The sequence below is a fragment of the Nomascus leucogenys genome, chromosome 10, assembly GCF_006542625.1.
Source record: "Nomascus leucogenys isolate Asia chromosome 10, Asia_NLE_v1, whole genome shotgun sequence".
Taxonomy (NCBI): domain Eukaryota; kingdom Metazoa; phylum Chordata; class Mammalia; order Primates; family Hylobatidae; genus Nomascus; species Nomascus leucogenys.
In genome coordinates this window covers 57,732,971-57,751,335 of record NC_044390.1, presented here as the reverse complement: position 1 = coordinate 57,751,335, position 18,365 = coordinate 57,732,971, and the positions used below count along the sequence as shown (strand labels likewise).

The 18,365-nt window shown below is 47.2% G+C and overlaps 1 protein-coding gene across 19 annotated transcripts in view; it reads right to left on the bottom strand.

Annotated features, from left to right (window-relative positions):
- The window catches only part of CACNA1A (calcium voltage-gated channel subunit alpha1 A), a 299,183-nt gene that overhangs the window by 98,908 nt on the left and 181,910 nt on the right, over window positions 1–18,365 (bottom strand). For 18 of the 19 annotated variants that reach the window (XM_030820656.1, XM_030820658.1, XM_030820652.1 and 15 more), the window contains exons 11-17: window positions 14,882–15,091; window positions 10,429–10,541; window positions 6,209–6,321; window positions 5,914–6,045; window positions 5,568–5,640; window positions 1,564–1,681; window positions 1,343–1,410 (exon numbers count right to left, since the gene is read on the bottom strand). In XM_030820656.1, coding sequence (XP_030676516.1) covers window positions 1,343–1,410; window positions 1,564–1,681; window positions 5,568–5,640; window positions 5,914–6,045; window positions 6,209–6,321; window positions 10,429–10,541; window positions 14,882–15,091 — 827 coding nt within the window. The remainder of the gene's footprint in view (window positions 1–1,342; window positions 1,411–1,563; window positions 1,682–5,567; window positions 5,641–5,913; window positions 6,046–6,208; window positions 6,322–10,428; window positions 10,542–14,881; window positions 15,092–18,365) is intronic. The other variant, XM_030820657.1, reaches the window with a different exon arrangement.

Below are 18,365 nucleotides of genomic sequence, written 5' to 3'. Positions count from 1 at the left end.
TCTAAAATTCCAACTCTCCCCGACTTTCCCTACTGAATTTTTCTCTGTCACATTTATCACCAACTGACAAGCTACGTATGTTTACAAATTTATCTTGTTTCTTGTCTGTCTCCCCTCTTGAATCCCTGCTCCACGAAGGCAGGGATTTTTGCCTTTTTTTTGTTCACTGCTTAATCCCTAAGTCCTCGACCAGGGCCTTGGTCACACAGTAGGTGCTCATTAAGTGCTTACTGAATGAGGAAATCTGTAAAATGGGGCTCAGAGAACTTGGCTCCTAAGGTTCCCATGAGGATTGAATAGGATTAAAAACACGTATTAAATGACCAAGAAATGCTTGTAGGATCGATGAAAGAAAGAATGTGGGTCTGGAGAGGCATGTCCACACCTCCCAGGAGATAAACGAACTGGCCTTTCTCCCTCCCCTTCTCCTACCCTCCTGCACCAGCCCCTGAGGATAGACTCTTGGAACTTGGATGAGCTCATGGCTGGATCAGCCCTCGGCTCAGCCATGCCAGCCAGCTCCACGGTGGCCAGGCTTGTGGCCGTGTGCTTGGGATGGCAGAGACTTCCGCTACCCTCCAGTGGGAGCTGGGGCCGGGAAACTCTCTCTCCCTCCTGCCAGGGCCGGCAGATGGAGCGTTGGCAACGTCTGCTTAGTTCGGTTCAATTTCACAAACATGTCCTGAACACCTCGAGGCACTGGAGGTGGGGCTGCAATGCTGAGGGAGACCCCAGGGCTGAGAAGAAGACCCTGTACCTGTTACATGTAATCTTAACTTAATAGGGTCCTTGGGGAGAGGCTTAGGCTGGACCGAGGCTAGCTCTTAACATGCTGCGTTTGGCTAAGGGGAGGCTCCAGCAGGAAGCCAGAGGAAGGGAGAAGGTGGGCACATTTATTGGCCACTCCATCTGTGCCCTGCCATGGTTCTGGGTCCTCTAAGGTCCCAGGGCTGGTGGCTGCCGTTTTTCCTTGGCCCCAGCTCTGACGGGGTCCCCATAACAGCACTCCCTCTCCCATCCACTAGCCTGGGGGCTACACCATTCCTTGGAAACCCTGCTTACTCCCTGTAAACGGCCTTTTGGTTTAGTTTGCCATCTGTTTCCTGCAGCGACCTCACTGCCTTCCCCCTTCCCACCCTCTTGGCTGTTTAATTTGCTTGATGAGGGACAGCCTGTTTCTGGGAGTGGGGGGAGAGGCGCCTTCTCTTTGCACGGTGCATCCCCGGCAAAAGTTCTGACCCTGTTCCCATGCCCCCACCCCCACCCCCACCCCCACCCCCGTCCTGATCTGCCATGGGCAGGTGGTAACTTTGCCAGAGAAACATTCTCCCACCGCCTCCACCTTGGTGAGCTCCTGGGCGTTGGCCAGATTATCCACAGCGATGGCCAAGAACACATTCAGGAGGGTGTCTGCAAATGTCTGAGTCAGGAAAAGCAACCATTGGTGGGACACCACTTGGGCCCTGGGTATCTGGGTCTCTCAGTACCCTCCCTTGAGCCCCTGCCACCTCTCCTCTGCCAGAGGTCCAGGCCTGTCCCCTTCTCTCCCTCCATGAAGGATACAGTTCCCGAAGAGCGTCAGTACAATGAAATAGATGGAGAATACCATGCCGCCTTGCACGCCCCCCTGAGACTTGATCCCGTCGTACATGACCTCATTCCAGTCTTCGCCGGTCAGGATCTGAAAGGGGAGGAAGAAACACACAGCCAACCCCCCTCTCAGCCACGGGCCCCTTGGAGACGCAGCTGTGGAGCCGGAATCCGCCTACCCCATCCCCAAGCCCAGGAGGTCTTTAACAATCCTGCCTGGTTTGCGGAGCCAGACTCTGTGTTGGCTTCTCCTTGGCTTTTCTCTTTGTTTGCGAGTAGAAAGGGCCGTTCCTGCGTCGAGGGGCTCTTAGCCTGGTTTCTAGGAAAATGGGACCCCGGAGGAGTCACAAACCCTCCTGTAACTCTGTCTTACTTGATGTGATTAAGGGGATTTGCTATGGACTAAATTGCGTCCGCCTCCAAATTCATGAGTTGAAGCCCTAACCTATAATGGGATGGTATTTGGAGATGGGGCCTTTAAGAGGTAACTAGGGTTAGATGAGGTCATGGGGGACTTCACGATGGTATTAGTGCCCTTATGAGAACAGGAAGAGACTGCATGCCATGGCTCATGCCAGTAATCCCAGTACTTTGGGAGGCCGAGGTGGGAGGATCACTTGAGCCCAGGAGTTCAAGATTAGCCTGGGCAATATAGCAAGACCCCATCTTTACAAAAAATTAAAAAAAAATTAGCTGATGCACATCTGTAGTCCCAGCTACTCAAGGGGCTGAGGTGGGAGGATCGTTTGAACCTAGGAGTTTGAGGCTGCAGTGAGCTATGATTGCGCCACTGTACTCCAGCCTGGGTGACAAAAAAATGTGATTTGCCTAAAAAAAATAGATTTTTTTTTGAGATTTTTGTCTCAAAAAAAAAAAAAAAAAGAACAGGAGGAAACATCAGAACTCTCTCTCTCTGACATATGAGGACACAGCAAGAAGGTGGCTAATCTGCAAGCTAGGAAGAGAGCCCTCACCAGGAACAAACCCTGCTAACACTTTGCTCTTAGACTTCCCGGCCTCCAGAACTGTGAGAAAATAAATGTTTCCTGTATAAGCCACCCAGTCTGTGGTATTTTGTTATGGCTGCCTGAGCAGACTAAGACAGGATTTTAATATTTACCTGTGTTCCTCATGTGGTCATGGTGATGATTAAATAAGCTACTACGTGGATAGCACAAACGTAGCACAAGGACATGTTTGGGGTCCCCCTGCTTGAGGCAGACCCTGGAACAAAGGATCGGGTGCAAGTGGTTTATCTGGGAGGTGATATCAGGAAGCACCAGTAGGGGAGAGGAGAAGTGAGAAAGGGAAAAGAGGGTGGAAGGTAAACAGTATGTGATCAAGCAAGTTTCCACTGTAGGTAACCGGGGCTTGGTCTTGCTAGGGAGCTCTGGGGGTCATCCCACCTGAGGGTGAGGGAGCTGGGGTATTTATCCACCAACGGCTGCTCCTTTTAGGGTGTGGTGCAAAAAATTCACAGTACTACTGGACTGCAGTTCCTTGGGGGCAGAGCAGGGGACCAGAGAAAGACCAAGGCAAAGGATTAGGTGTTGACAGATAAAAGTTTTGCTGATGCATATTGAAAGAACCAAGGGGATAGTAAAACAGCACCTACATGCTTCTTTAAAAAAAATCCAACTTCCTTCCTTCTATCCATATTTCTATGAGGATAAAGTAAATGTTAAAGAACTCCAAAAACATTAATCTGCTAAAACAGGGTTTCTAAGCCTCAGCACTGCTGATATTTGGGGCCAGATTATTCTATTTGGGGCTGTCCTGTGCATTGTAGGATGTTGAGCAGCATTCCTAGTCTCCACCCACCAGATGCCAGTAGCACCCTCTCCCTAGCTGTGACAACCAACAATGCTTACAGACATTGCTACATGTCCTTGGAGGACAGACTTGTCCTTGGGTGAGAACCTCTGAGCTAAAGATACATGACTAGTGATCAGTGCTATTAATAATTGCTTATGGGCCGGGCACGGTGGCTCATGCTTGTAATCCCAGCACTTTGGGAGGCCGAGGCAGATGGATCACGAGGTCAGGAGTTCGAGACCAGCCTGGCCAACATAGTGAAACCCTGTCTCTACTAAAAATACAAAAATTAGCCAGGTTTGGTTGGGCGCACCTGTAGTCTCAGCTACTCGGGAGGCTGAGGCAGGAGAATCGCTTGAACCCGGGAGGCAGAGGTTGTGGTGAGCCAAGAACGTGCCATTGCACTCCAGCCTGGGCAACAGAGCGAGACTCCGTCTCAAAAAAAAAATCGCTTATGTGGGGGCTCAGAACTTCCCTTCATGGAAGGTTTCCTCTTCAACTCCCTGTCTAGGGGTCTCATTTAGAAACTACCTCCCCAGAAGAAGGAGAGAGTGAAGTCACATTTTCTATACACTCTCAGTCCCCCAAAGAGAAAGAATCCACCAGAGATGCTCTGAAGGTCCCGGCTGGGCCAGTCCCAAGCCTCAGGGAATGCACACACATGGGTGCAGAAGTTGCTTTGGGTTGATCACCCTGGAATATGAGACCAAGGTATCTTCAGATTTGGTGGGTGTATTAGCCATTTTTTTTCTCTGCCTTTTTTTTTTAAGAGACAGGGTCTTGCTCTGTGGCCCAGGCTGGAGCTCACTGCAGCCTCGAACTCCTGGGCTCAAGCAATCCTCCCACCTTGGTCTCCCAAAGTGCTGAGATTACAGGCATGAACCACCTCATTGGCCTGGCCATGCATTTTATTTTCTTTATTCTGATGCATCTGGGGTCTTGCTGACTCTGGAGGGGCTGCCCCGTCCCGCACTAGCCAGTCCCTAGAGGTAGTAAACAATTTAGCCCTGAGCAGGCTTTTCAAATGCAAACCAAACAATATCCCAACCAGCCCATATCCCAGCCACCTCCTTTATCTTCCCAACACTATCCACCTGCCCTAATCACCCCAAGGCCAGGTCCTAGACAAGTAGGAACAGCTCCTCTGCCTCAGAGCCCACTGAAATGATCCAAACTAGCCAGTCTCGAGCTGTTTACTCTGCCTCACCCATTCCGTCCCATGGAAACCACAATCAAGCCTCTTGCCCACATTTTCCTTCTCTTCCTGCTTGACCCTGTTGCTTCCCTGCTTGGTCCTGCATGGTGTGCTCCTTCTCTGAGGATCTGTGAGTATAACAAACTTTCTTTTCGTTTTTCAGACAGGGCTTTGCTCTCTCGCCCAGGCTGGAGTATAGTGGTGTAATTGTGGCTCACTGCAGCCTCAACCTCCTGGGCTCAAGCAATCCTTCCACTTCAGCTGCCCTAGTAGCTAGGAGGTGTGCATCACCATGCCCAGCTAATTATTATTATTATTTTTTTTTTCTGTAGAGATGTCGTCTCACTATGTTGCCCAGACTCGTCGCAAACTCCTGGCCTAAAGTAGTCCTCCCATCTTGACCTCCCAAAGTGGTTTTTTCTTTCTTTTTTTTTTTTTGAGATGGAATCTCACTCTGCTGCCCAGGCTGGAGTGCAGTGGCGCGATCTTGGCTCACCGCAACCTCTGCCTCCCAGGTTCAAGCAATTCTTGTGCCTCATCTCCCGAGTAGCTGGGATTACAGGCACGTGCCACCACATCCAGCTAATTTTTGAATTTTTAGTAGAGATGGGGTTTCACCATGTTGGCCAGGCTGGTCTCGAATTCCTGATCTCAAATGATCTGCCCACCTGGGCTTCCCAAAGTGTTGGGATTACAGGGGTGAGCCACTGCACCTGGCCAAAGTGCTGGGATTATAGGTGTGAGCCACCGTGCCCAGCCACAAACTATCTTTCCAATGACATTCATCTCCTGATCTGTTGGCCTCACCGTATTTGAATAATGATAATCATAAAATCTGTATTTTAAAGTGGTATGAAAAGGCAAGGTAGAGAAGGAGGAGTTCAGGGAAGCCCCTTGGATGTGGAGCAGGCTCTTTCATCTGTGACACTGAGAGGTATTGGCCCGTGGGGCCAGGTGGAGGCCGTACCTGAAACACCGTCATTATTGCTGCTGGAAAAGTATCGAAGTTGGTGGGAGGAGTCCCTTCATCAAAATTAAACCTGCAGGGAGGACACAGACATTTCACGTTGGCCCCATCCCAGGTGCTCTGAGGGTGTGGCTCAGTATCTCATCTCCAAGGAAACGAATGTCTCCATCATCTCTGTCCCCAGGAAACCCTGAGTGGTACCCAGGGCCCTGCCCATCTGGGTGACCGCAATGGGTATCTGGGCTACGATGAAGGCAGCCTGCACGGTGGAGGGGAGTGTGGGCCTCTGGATGCCCTAAGACTGACCCCAGGGAACCAGGAGTTGGAATTCCTGTGAAGGACTTACTGGCCGCCGAAGAGTTGCATTCCCAAAAGGGCGAAGACGACAATGAACAGGAAAAGGAGAAACAACAGGCTGATGATGGACTTCATGGAGTTGAGGAGAGAGACGACCAGGTTTCTGAGAGATGCCCAGTACCTGCCGACAGAGGCCGGGCGAGGACTCAGGCCAGGCGGGGAGGCACGGCCCCGGAGTCAGCCCTCGAAGCACGAGGCTCACTTTCTCAACTTTCTGGAGGCGGCCCCGCCATGTCCCCCATCCCCACCCCCTGTACAAATGTCCAGGAACCCCAAAGACTTACTTTGTGACTTTGAAAATACGCAATAACCTGAGGGCTCGTAACACGCTGATTCCAAAGGATGTGCCAGGTTTTATGACGGCCCAGATAACCTCGAAGATGCTCCCAATGATAACCTAGGGCAGAGGACCTGGTCTCATGTCCAGGGACAGTGTCTGGGCTCCAGAACTGGCAAGCATTTCCTAGGTACCAACCTTGCAAGAGCCCAACCAAACTCCTCCCTCCTAATGGAAGCTGGGTGAGGATCCTTGACCCCCTCATTCATCCATTCATTTATCTACAGAGACCAGGTCTCACTGTGTCACCCAGGCTGGAGTGCAGTGGCGCGCAATCATAGCTCACTGCAGCACCGTCCTCCTGGGCTCAAGTGATCCTCCCACCTCAGCCTCTTGAGTAGCTGGGATTACAGGTGTGCATCACCACACCTGGCTAATTTTAAAACATTTTTACACAGATAGTGTCTCGCTAGTATTGCCCAGGCTGGCCTCAAACTTCTGGGCCGAAGCCATCCTCCTGCTTTGGTCTCTCCAACTGTTGGCCTCCACTTTCCAAAGCATTGAGCCACTGCACCTGGCCTCTTATTTATTTATTTATTTATTTTTATTTATTCATTTATTTTGAGATGGAGTCTTGCTCTTGTCACCCGGGCTGGAGTACAGTGGCGCGATCTCGGCTTACTGCAACCTCCGCCTCCCAGGTTCAAGCGATTCTCCTGCCTCAGCCTCCCGAGTAGCTGGGATTACAGGCATCCGCCACCACACCCAGCTAATTTTTTGTATTTTTAGTAGAGACGGGGTTTCACTATGTTGGCCAGGCTAGTCTTGAACTCCTGACCTCATGATCCGCCTGCCTCGGCCTCCCAAAGTGCTGGGATTACAGGCATGAGCCACCACATCCGGCCTCTTTTTTATTTATTAAGAGCTCACACAGGCCTGAGAATTCCTGAAACACATAATTACAAAGTGAATGTCATGCAACTACTACCTATGTCAACAATTAAGAGAAGGCTGGGGCAGTGGCTCATGCCTGTAATTCTGGAACTTTGGGAGGCCGAGGTGGGCAGATCACTTGAGCCCAGGAGTTCAAGACCAGCCTGGGTAACACAGGGAAACCCTGATTTTACAAAAAAAAAAAAAAAATTAGTCAAGCATGGTGGCATGTGCCTGTAGTCCCAGCTACTTAGGAGGCTGAGGAGGGAGGATAGCTTGAGCCCAGGAATTTGAGACAGGAGACAGCCATGATCCTGCCACTGCACTCCAGCCTGGGCAACAGACAAGACCCTATCTCAAATAAAAAAAAAAATAAAATAAAATAAGAAGGGACATGTGGATACCCTGGAAGTTTCCAGAGACACTGTGATATAACTACCATCCTGAATTTTGTAATAACCATTTTCTTACCTTAAAAAAAAATTGAGGTGAAATTCACATAACATAAAGTTTACACTTTGAATTACACAATTCAGTGCCTTTAGGTACATGCACAATATTCTGCAACTATCACCTCTATTAAGTTCCAAAACATTTTCATCACCCCCAAAGGAGGCCCTGTCCCCATTAGCAGTCACTCCCCACTCTCCCTCACCCAGACGCTAGCAACCACTAATCTACTTTCTGTCTCTATGGATTTGCCTGCTCTGGACATGTCATACAAATGGGATTATGCAATACTTGACCTTTTGTGTTTGGTTTCTTTTACTGAGCATTGTGTTTTTGAGGTCCTTGCCTTTTTAAAGTATTCAGGTATCATCCTTGAATAATACAGTTTAAGGTGGGGTGTGGTGGCTCACGCCTGTAATCCCAGCACTTTGGGAGGCCAAGGCGGGTAGATCACCTGAGGTCAGGAGTTCGAGACCAGCCTGGGCAAACTGCTGAATCCCCGTCTCTACGAAAAATACAAAATTAGCCGGGGGTGGTGGTGCATGCCTGTAATCCCAGCTACTTGGGAGGCTGAGGCGGCAGAATGGCTTGAACCCGGGAGGTGGAGGTTGTGGTGAGTCAAGATTGCGCCACTGCACTCCAGCCTGGGCAATAGAGTGAGACTCTGACTCAAAAATATATATATATAAATATATAGTTTAATTTTGTCCACTTGAACTTTGCATGAACTGTATGGACTTACGTTGCTAGCTCCTGCCTCCTTCTGTGCCATGTTACATGGGTGAGATTCATTCCTGTTGTTGGGCATGTGGCTGTTGTTGGTGGACTTTCATTGTTGCAGAGTATTTCATTATATAGATATGTCACAAAATATTTATCTGTTCTACAGCAAAGGGATACATGGATATTGAGACTTGGAACTATTACAAACAAGGTTGCCCAGGACATTTTTAAATTTTTCTTTTCTTTTTTTTTTTTTTGAGACGGAGTCTCATTCTGTCGCCCAGGCTGGAGTGCAGTGGTGCAATCTCAGCTTACTGCAACCTCTGCCTCCCTGGTTCAAGTGATTCTCCTTCCTCAGCCTCCCAAGTAGCTGGGATTACAGGCATGTGCCACGACACTTGGCTAATTTTTGTATTTTTTTTAGTATAGATGGGGTTTTGCCATGTTGGCCAGGCTGGCCTCGAACTCCTGACTTCAGGTGATCCACCTGCCTCTGCCTCTCAAAGTGCTGGGATTATAGGTGTGAGCCACTGCACCTGGCCTACTTTTATTTCTTAGAGATGGGGTCTCACTGTCTTGTCCAGGCTGGTGTGCAGTGGTGTGATCCTAGCTCACTGCAGGCTCAAACTGCTGGGCTCAAGCAATCCTCCCACCTCAGCCTTCTGAGTAGCTGGGGCTACAGGTGTGCACCACCACACCTGGCTAATTATTATTATTATCATTATTTTTTGTAGAGACAGGGTCTTGCTATGTTGCCTGGGCTAGTTTTCAACTCCTGGGCTCAAGCAATTCTGCTGCTTCAGCCTCCTGAATAGCTGAGGCTACAGGCATGAGGCATCACACCCGGCTTTCTTTTCTTTTTAATGGAAAGAAATTGGTTTTATTCTTTAAATACTTGGATCGTTTATGTAGGGAAGGTTTGTTTGTTTGTATGTATTTTGTTTTCTCCAACAACATAATTTTCTATAATGGCAGAAAACAGTACAACATTCAGTTATTATAAATTATTAAGCCAGCTGGGTGTGGTGGCTCACACCTGTAATCCCAGCACTTTGGGAGGCCAAGGTGGGTGGATCATGAGGTCAGGAGATCGAGACCATCCTGGCTAACATGGTGAAACCCCGTCTCTACTAAAAATACACAAAATTAGCTGGGTATGGTGGCGGGCGCCTGTAGTCCCAGCTATTCGGGAGGCTGAGGCAGGAGAATGGCATGAACCCAGGAGGCGGAGTTGCCGTGAGCCAAGATTGCACCACTGCACTCCAGCCTGGGCAACAGAGCAAGACTCCATCTCAAAAATAAATAAATAAATAAATAAAAATAAAAACAAATTATTAAGCCTTTCTGAAACCAACAGGACTGTGGTAAATGATTAGGGCTGCCCTGGGCCAGGCATTCTCCACTTATTTGTGAACAACCTTAATTTCACTTCCAGCTGCAGGGACATTCTGGCCTGTGTCTCCTAGGTATCTGGGTGAGATTTTCTAGGATGAATTTCTAGCAATGGAATGCTGGGTCATATCTTCATCTTGTAGTTTTTGCCCTGGTTCGATGAGAAGGATTGGATGTAGATTATTCTCAAGGACTTAGGTTTTGTGTTGACTAGTGGGTTCCTGGGTGTTCATCACATTTAAAAAATAAACTAATTAACTGAGTAATTCACAAAATAACAATGGACCATAATGGCTCCATAATGCCAGGGTGTTGTAATCTAACAATTATACTTCATCTACTTCCACATGACTGAGCTCCAAAGGCAAAAAAGAAATAGAAATCATAATGATGTCCTATTTGTAATCCTGAAGTTGGGTACTTAGTTGGAGTGACACAGGAAACTCACCTAAGGCATGGCTTTTCTCCCAACTCGGAAAACTTGTCTTATGTCCCCCACTTAGCTTTCCAAAGGGGGTCTATACATTTTCCTCCCACTGGCAGTGGTTGAGGGTTCTGGGTACCCTGTATCCTTGCCAGTGTTTGGGATTGTTTTCTCATTCCTTCTGCATCCATCTGAGTCTCTCATATTCAGGGGTGACTTAACCTTTCTGCCTTTAATGTTTCTAGGTATCTGTCATTCCAGGCAAGAGCTGGAGAAATGAACTTCTTAGAAATAAGAGCACTTACCCCACAGTCAAAGCAGTTGAAGGAAGAGTGGAAGTAAGGCCGCGTCCCAAGCCCGTACATTTTTATAAACATTTCGGACATAAAGAGTCCTAAGAAAATGAATTCTGCATAGTCTAGAAGGGAGAAGGAGGAAACAGAGAGGAGGTTAGGCTTGCTGAGGGTAGGGGGTCCAGGTGGCTCTGACTTTCCTTTTATTATCATTTTTTAACTTTTTATTTTTTGTAGAGACAAGGTCTTGCTATGCTGTTAGACTGGTTTCAAACTCCTGGCCTCAAACAGTTTCCCCGATTTGGCCTCCAACATGCTAGAACTACAGGCATGTGTCACCACACCCAACTTCTGACTTATCTTTTTTCTTTTTAAAACTTTTATGTGGAGATGGGGGTCTCACTATGTTGCCCAGGCTGGTCTTGAACTCCTGGCCTCAAGTGATCCTCCCAGCACAGCCTCCCAAAGTGCTGAGATTATATACATGATCCACTGTGGCCATGCCCTGTCCAAGGTGTCCTTCCCATGGGCCTCAGTTTCCCCTCTGTTAAAAAGGAAAAGCTGGCTGGGCATGGTGGCTCACATCTGTAATCCTAGCACTTTGGGAGGCCTAGGCAGGCAGATCAGCTGAGGTCAGGAGTTTGAGACCAGCCTGGCTAACATGGCAAACCCCGTCTCTACTAAAAATATAAAAATTAGCCAGTGTGGTGACACATGCCTGTAAACCCAGCTACTTGGGAGGCTGAGGCATGAGAATCACTTGAACCTGGGAGGTGGAGGTTGCAGTGAGCCAAGATTGGGCCACTGTACTGTAGTCTGGGTGACAGAGCAAGACCTTGTCTAAAAAAAAAAAAAAAAAAAAAAAAAAGAAGAGCAATGCCCTACCCTCCAACCAACAAGCCAACCAACCTTAGGCCAATTTTAAAAGGAATGAAAAAAATATCAGTGGGTCTCCATCTTGTAGTTTTTGCCCTGGTTTGATGAGAAGGATTGGATGTAGATTATTGCCAAGGACTTAGCTTTTGTGTTGACTGGTGGGTTCCTGGGTGTTTATCATATTTAAAAAATAAACTAATTAACTGAATAATTCACATAATAACAATGGACCATAACAGCCCCATAATGCCAGGGTGCTGTGATGTAACAATTATACTTAATCTACTTCTACGTGACTGAGCTCCAAAGGAAAAAAGGAAATAGAAATCATAATGATATCCTATTTGTAATCCTGAAGCTAAGTACTTAGTTGGAGCGACAGAGGCAACCCACCTAAGGCATGGCTTTTCTCCTAACTCGGAAAACTTGTCTTATGTCCCCTAGAAATCCTGTGTTGTGAGTGATCTAAAAAGTCTTGAGTAAGACAAAGCCTTTTGTTCTTTGATGAGCAAGCATAAAAGTGCAAATGCCTCAGGGAGGGGTAAAACATGGATATGCATTTGCTCCAGCAAATAAATGGCTGACATCAGATCCTTTTCTGAGAGGGCTTTCTTGGTGGAGTAGGAAGATGAGGAGTTAGGAAGGGCATGGGTACTTACTTAATGGATAGAAAGGACAGACGAGAAGGGTTTCTGAGGAGCAGAAAGCATACAGAAAGGAAAGAGACAGAGCACTGAAACTAACTTCCATGAATTTCATATAGCTAATTAAGGCCACAAAGCTTATTGTGTTTGGTGGTTGTGATGGTTTAAATGTTTGTGTTCCCTCCAAAATTCACGCTGAAACTTCATTGCCAATGTAACAGTATTAAGATGCGGGGCCTTCAGGAGGTGATTAAGTCATGACGGTTGACGGTAGAGCTCTCATGAATGGGATTAGGTGCCCTTATAAAAGAGGTTGACAGAGGAAATTTGGCCCTCTTGCTCCTCCACCTTCTGCCATGTGAGGACCCAGTGTTCCTCCCTTCCAGAGGACACAGTGTTCAAGGTGCAATCTTGGAAGCAGAGAGCAGCTTTCACCAGACAAGGAAACCTGCCAATGCCTTGATCTTGGGCTTCCCAGCCTCCAGAACTGTGAGAAAATAAATTTCTGTTCTTATCAAATTACCCAGGTAATTTGTTATAGCAGCACAAATGAACTAAGACATTTGTCAAGGGTGTTTGCTATGTCATGCTTTTAAGAGGTGTTTTGAACTGACTGTCAAAGTCCTTCACACTATTTATCACCAAAATTTCTCCTTATTTATAGGATGCTAAGGAGATCTTAGTGTCTCTAGGGTTCCTAAGACCAAAATATCAGCAAAGAAAGTCTGTTTGTAACATCTGATACATTCCAAGACCCACCAGAAGTAACTCTGGGAGGACTGAAGAGTTTCTGAGATCTTGTTCCTCAGTTACCATGGAAACATGATAGCAAGTGATGCACAAGACTTGAAAGAATTACTTATCCTTAGCATTGTTGGATCTGGAAGAACTTTCAGGACCATCAAATCCAGTTTCCACCACATAGATGTGGAGTCTGAGACCCAGAGAAACAACTACACTTCATTGATGCCAAGACATACATTTTTGTTTATATTTTGACATCTCTGAAATTAATGTGTATCTTTTTTTTTTGAGATGGTGTCTAGCTCTGTTGCCCAGGCTAGAGTGCAGTGGTGTGATCTCAGCTCACTGCAACCTCTGCCTCCCAGGTTCAAGCAATTCTCCTGCCTCAGCCTCCCAAGAAGCTGGGATTACAGGTGCCTGCCATCATGCCCAGCTGATGTGTGACCTTGGGCAATCTACTTAACCTCTCTGTGTCTCAGTTTTCTCAAATGGAAAGTGGGAATGAGTAAAGGACCTTTATAGACACTGAGGACCCAGGCAGGCAGTCTCAGTCCCTTGTTCCTGAACCAGGACAGACTGTACAAGATGATTAGTAGAGAGAATATAGGAGATTAAAAATAGAGTATTAGAGGAAGTTAAAACACGAAGTAGAGTCCTCATTTATAAGAGGCTCCAGAGGGACTAAAGACAATTACCAAGTTTGAAACTAGGTCAGGGCCCTGGGAAGGAGAACTTGTTCCTAAGGGGTGTCCTGGGGGGTCAGCCAACGTGACTGGGAACAAGGAGGGTTATAAGAAGACAATGGCCTGGACTAGGCTCATGGGCCTTTCTAGGTCAAAAACTAGACTGTCTCTTCTTGCTGTCCTAAGTCAATTCTGAACCAGGTCAGAAGGGCAGTGAATAAATTAGACAGCCAGTAGGCAAAAGACATTTTGGGAAGTCCTTACTTGGGGACTGCAAGCCAAAGCCAGGACATCCACTTGCCCCCCTCACTGCCCAATCACTACTCATTGTATTGTATTGTATTGTATTGTATTGTATTGTATTGTATTGTATTGTATTGTATTGTATTTTTTGAGACAGAGTCTCTTTGTTGCTCAGGCTGTAGTGCAGTGGCATGATCTTGGCTCACCGCAACCTCCGCCTCCCGGGTTCAAGCAATTCTAGTGCTTCAGCCTCCTGAGTAGCTGGGATTATAGGTGTGCACCATCACACCTGGCTAATTTTTGTATTTTTTGTAAAGACAGGGTTTCACCATATTGGCCAGGCTGGTTTTGAACTCCTGGCCTCAAGTGATCCACCCCCCTCAGCCTCCCAAAATGCTGGGATTATAGGTGTGAGCCACTGTGCCTGGCCCAAATCACTGGTCTTGTTGATTCCTCAGAGTTCTTTACTTTTAAAATCCTGCTCAGACATCTCCCCATCTTTTGCTGCTTTTCCTCACCCTCACTTGGCCCTCAATTTTGATACTATATCATGCTAACTCACATAGAATCTGGGAATAGGCCCAGAGGGCAAAGCCTTGGTGGTCCTTGTACTCTGAGGGTGCAAGATGCTCTCGCGGGTACTGGAGGGGATGTTCTATGAATGAATAAGGAAGCCAAAAAGGGCAGGGGAGGAAGCTAGGCTGGTGCAAAAGTAATTACGGTTAAAAAAATGGCAAAAAATGCTATTAATTTTGCACCAACCTAACAGGAAAGAAGCAGAAGGTTTGAAAGAAGAGAGAAGCAGAGTCAGAAATAAGTAGAGAAAATGAGGGCAACATATAAGCCACTCCTTATTTCTAAGGCATCCTCTATCTCTTAATCATAAGTTATGAACATTTCCAGAGATGTACATAAAAATTATTAATACATATATGTTTCTGTTTCTATCTGTCTATCTTATGAGCTCCATCTTTCTCTGTCTCTCTTCCAACATCCCCTTCACCAGCACCCCTCTGTCTCTCTCTTAGAAAGGAATCACAGGAGCATTTGTCGGTCTGAATTCCAGCTTCCAGCTCTCAGGCCTAAGGGAGATGGGTTCCATTGTAATAGCAACAGCAACATTGGCCCCAGTGACAGTTATAGAAATGGCTAAAGGAAAGGGCAGATTCAATGAGGACCAAAGAAGATACACATACTATCAGAGAAAGAGAAGTGGAAAAAGGGCGTGAGGGAGGGATCAGGCAGTTGGCAGGGGTGGGGCTGGGTGATACTCACAAAGGAAGTCGGAGAGCCACTCGGGCTGGTTGTAGTGAACAATAGCAACACACAGCGTGTTGAGAGCTACCAAACTGAGTACAGTCCAGTAGAAGGCCTGAGTTTTGACCATGCGGCGGATGTAGAAACGCATCCTCCTCTCCTTTTTGTGAAAAAAGGTTGAGTTCTCCAGCTTGGCACTTTTAATGCTGGCTCGGGCGAAGGGAGAACCTGTCAGGGAAAAGATGGAGAATGTCAGGCTCAGGCTGTTCCTGAGGAAGAAATTAACCAATGTGCAGCCCAAGCACGGATTTTAGCCAGGGGATCCATTAGTCTCTCCAGCAAGCCTCTGGCCTGAGGGAACCATCATGACCCATAGGCTTAGTTTTGCATAGATGGAGCTTATGAGAAGACAATGTCCCTGAAAATAACAGAATTAGAAGTAACCAATTAGAAAGAAGGATGTTGATGGGGAGGCTGATAGCTCTCTGTTGCAGGAGCCAATTTTCCATGTCTCCCACTCCCAGCCACATCTGATGCCTCTGGGAGTCACACTACAGGGCAGGATAAAGCAGAGCCTCCATTCCCTGATGCAGGGGAGGCAACAGAGCTGCATGGAGCATGCTTGGAAGGCCTCCAGAAAGAGATATGGATAAGACTCTAGTTTTCTGTGGACATTTCACTTTAGAAGTGATCACTGAGGAATGAGCTGGGTATGTCCTCTGCCTGCATATAGTTTTGCTCTTATGTATTTATTGAGTACCTATTTTGTGCCAGGCTCTGTTCCAGGGGCTCAGGACACATTAGGCAACAAAGCCTGGACTTCTGGGGTCTGACCCTTTAAGGGGAGGAGACAGACAGTGGACATAATAAGTAAATTAACAGTGGGATGGAAAATGAAAAGCGCTATGGAAAAAAAAAGTTGGGCTGGGTGCAGTGGCACATACCTGTAATCCCAGTACTTTGGGAAGCTGGAGTGGGAGGACTGTTTGAGGCCAGGAGTTTGACACCAGCCTGGGCAACATAGCGAGACAAGTTTTTTTAAATAACAATTTTTTAAAAGATAAAAAGTAAAGCATCACAGAGGGACTGGGAGCCCTAGGAGAGTCCACAGGGTAGGCTGCAGCATTAAATTGCATGGTCAATGTGAGTGTGTTGACTTGTCACTTTAGTATCTTAGGTAGAGGAAACAGCAAATTTAAGGTCCTGAAGCATGAATGTGCCTGCCCGACATTTTTGGGGAACAGCACAAGGAAGTCAGTGTGGCTGGAGTGGAGTGGTTGAGGGGAAAAGAGGAAGGAGGTGAAGGCAGGGAGGTGATTGGCAGATCATGCAGGGCCTGGTGGACCACAAGGAGGACTTTGGCTTTTACCCTGAGTGAGGTGGGAGCCGTGGAGGGTTCTGAGTAGAGGAAAGATAGAACCTGACTTGGGTGTTCACAGGCACCCTCTGGCTGCCGTGGGGGAGAGTAGACAGGGAGAGGTGAGGACAGGAGCTGGGAGACCAGGCTGGAGGTGACTGAACCCATCTAGGCAAGTGATGATGATGATGGATGGGGGCTGGAGTTGGGTGGTAGTTAAGCAGGGAGGATTTGGGATGAATCATTTAAGATAGATTCAACATTTGCTGATGGAACGGTGTGGATGTAAGAGAGAGGGATGAGCTGAATGATGTACACACAAAGGAATGGATGAATTGGTGAACCCCTTAAGGGATGGAGCTCTCATCCACTGAATAGGCAAAGGTTTAGGGGAAGGTCAGAGCTCAGTTTTGGACAGATTGAATTTACCTTCTAAAATACATCTTTTTGTTTGTTTGTTTGTTTGTTTGGAGACAGGATCTTGCTTTGTTGCCCAGGCTGGAATGCAGTGGCTTGATCATAGCTCACTGCAGCCTTGAACTCCTGGGTTCAAGCGATCTTCCCACCTCAACCTCCCAAGTAGCTGTGATTACAGGCATGTACCACCATGCCCGCTTGATTAAAACAATTTTGTTTTTGGTAGCAATGAGGTCTCCCTATGTTGCCCAGGCTGGTTTTGAACTCCTGGGTTCAAGCGATCCTCCCGCCTCAGCCTCCCTAAGCATTGGGATTACAGCATGAACTACCACTCCCGGCCTTAAGATACCTTTTCTTAAAAACACTCAGTTGCATTCATTTTTAAATGGTTCTTCATTGATTCATTAGTACATTCATTCATTCTCTCATCCATCCATTTGTTCATTTATTCATTCTTTCTTTCATCATTCTTAAATTCATTAGCACATTCATCATTTATCCATTCCTTTGTGTATACATCATTCATTTGCTCATCCATTCATGTATCCATTCATTATTCATTTGCTAATTTGTTTCTCCATTCATTTCTCCATTTATCCATTCACTCATTCATCTGTCCAGCACGTTTATCAAAACCACCCCACTTGCCAGACACAGGACACAGCAAACACCTCCAAGGAGGCCACTTCCTATCAGCAAAATTCTCAACAGAGATTTTGAGTTGGCACCCTAGGGGCCATACCGACTCATACTGGGTTTGTGAAAGCTGAAATTATTGGTCCACATTTAAAAACTGGGAGATTTTCCATGAAAATATGGATTTCAGCTTCCCCTAAATGAAAATAACAGCTGACGTTTATGGAACATTTAGCAGGCACCAGGCACTGCAGGGAACATGTTTTACACGACAAGCTACTTACTCCTCCTCAGAGCCCTAGGAAGTAGGGACCAGCGTTATTCCCATTTTACAGCCAAGGAAACAGGCTGAGAGGGGTCTAGTAACCGGTGAAGATGTGTCAAGATGGTTCAGAGTGTGTGCTCTGGGCCACCACATTGCACACCTGGGGCATATGGTCATGGGGCAGGGGCACATTCCACTCAGCTGCAGTTGGCCAGGACCGGTGGCTGTGACCTCCTTACAGGGACGCCTCTCCTTTCTGCAAAGACTCTTCCCCTCATGTCCATCACCTTCTCAACCCCAGGGGCAGCTCCTCATGACCCTGCCCAGCATTTCTGGCCCTAGTCCCTGAAACTCTCAAAGATGTGTCCAGATATGCAGGTCTCCAAAGGGCTTGGCCAAAAGAAATAAGACCCTTGGGACCTTGGGGTCAGGGGGGATGTTCCACAGATTGAGAGAGAGAGAGAGAGAGAGAGAGAGAAACCACAGCAGGCAGAAGGTCCCCAGCCCCCACTCCTGCTGGAGCCACACTGAAAACCTGGCTTAATCACCAACCAGCAGATGACCTTGGGCAAGCCACCTTGGTAAATTGGAGACAACCACACTTCCTACCTCAAAGGGCCATCCAAAGGCATAAATGAATTAATACAATTTAGCATGATGCTAAGTGGTACCTTATGATTATTGGATATAAATCTTCTAGTACAACCTCAAGAGCTGAAATCATGACTAGGTTCACGTGCCAGCCATTGAGAAAGTCTTTCCTGATCACCCAGCCTGGAGACACATCCCCACAATAGGGATACCCTTCACTGGGAAGGGAGAGAGAA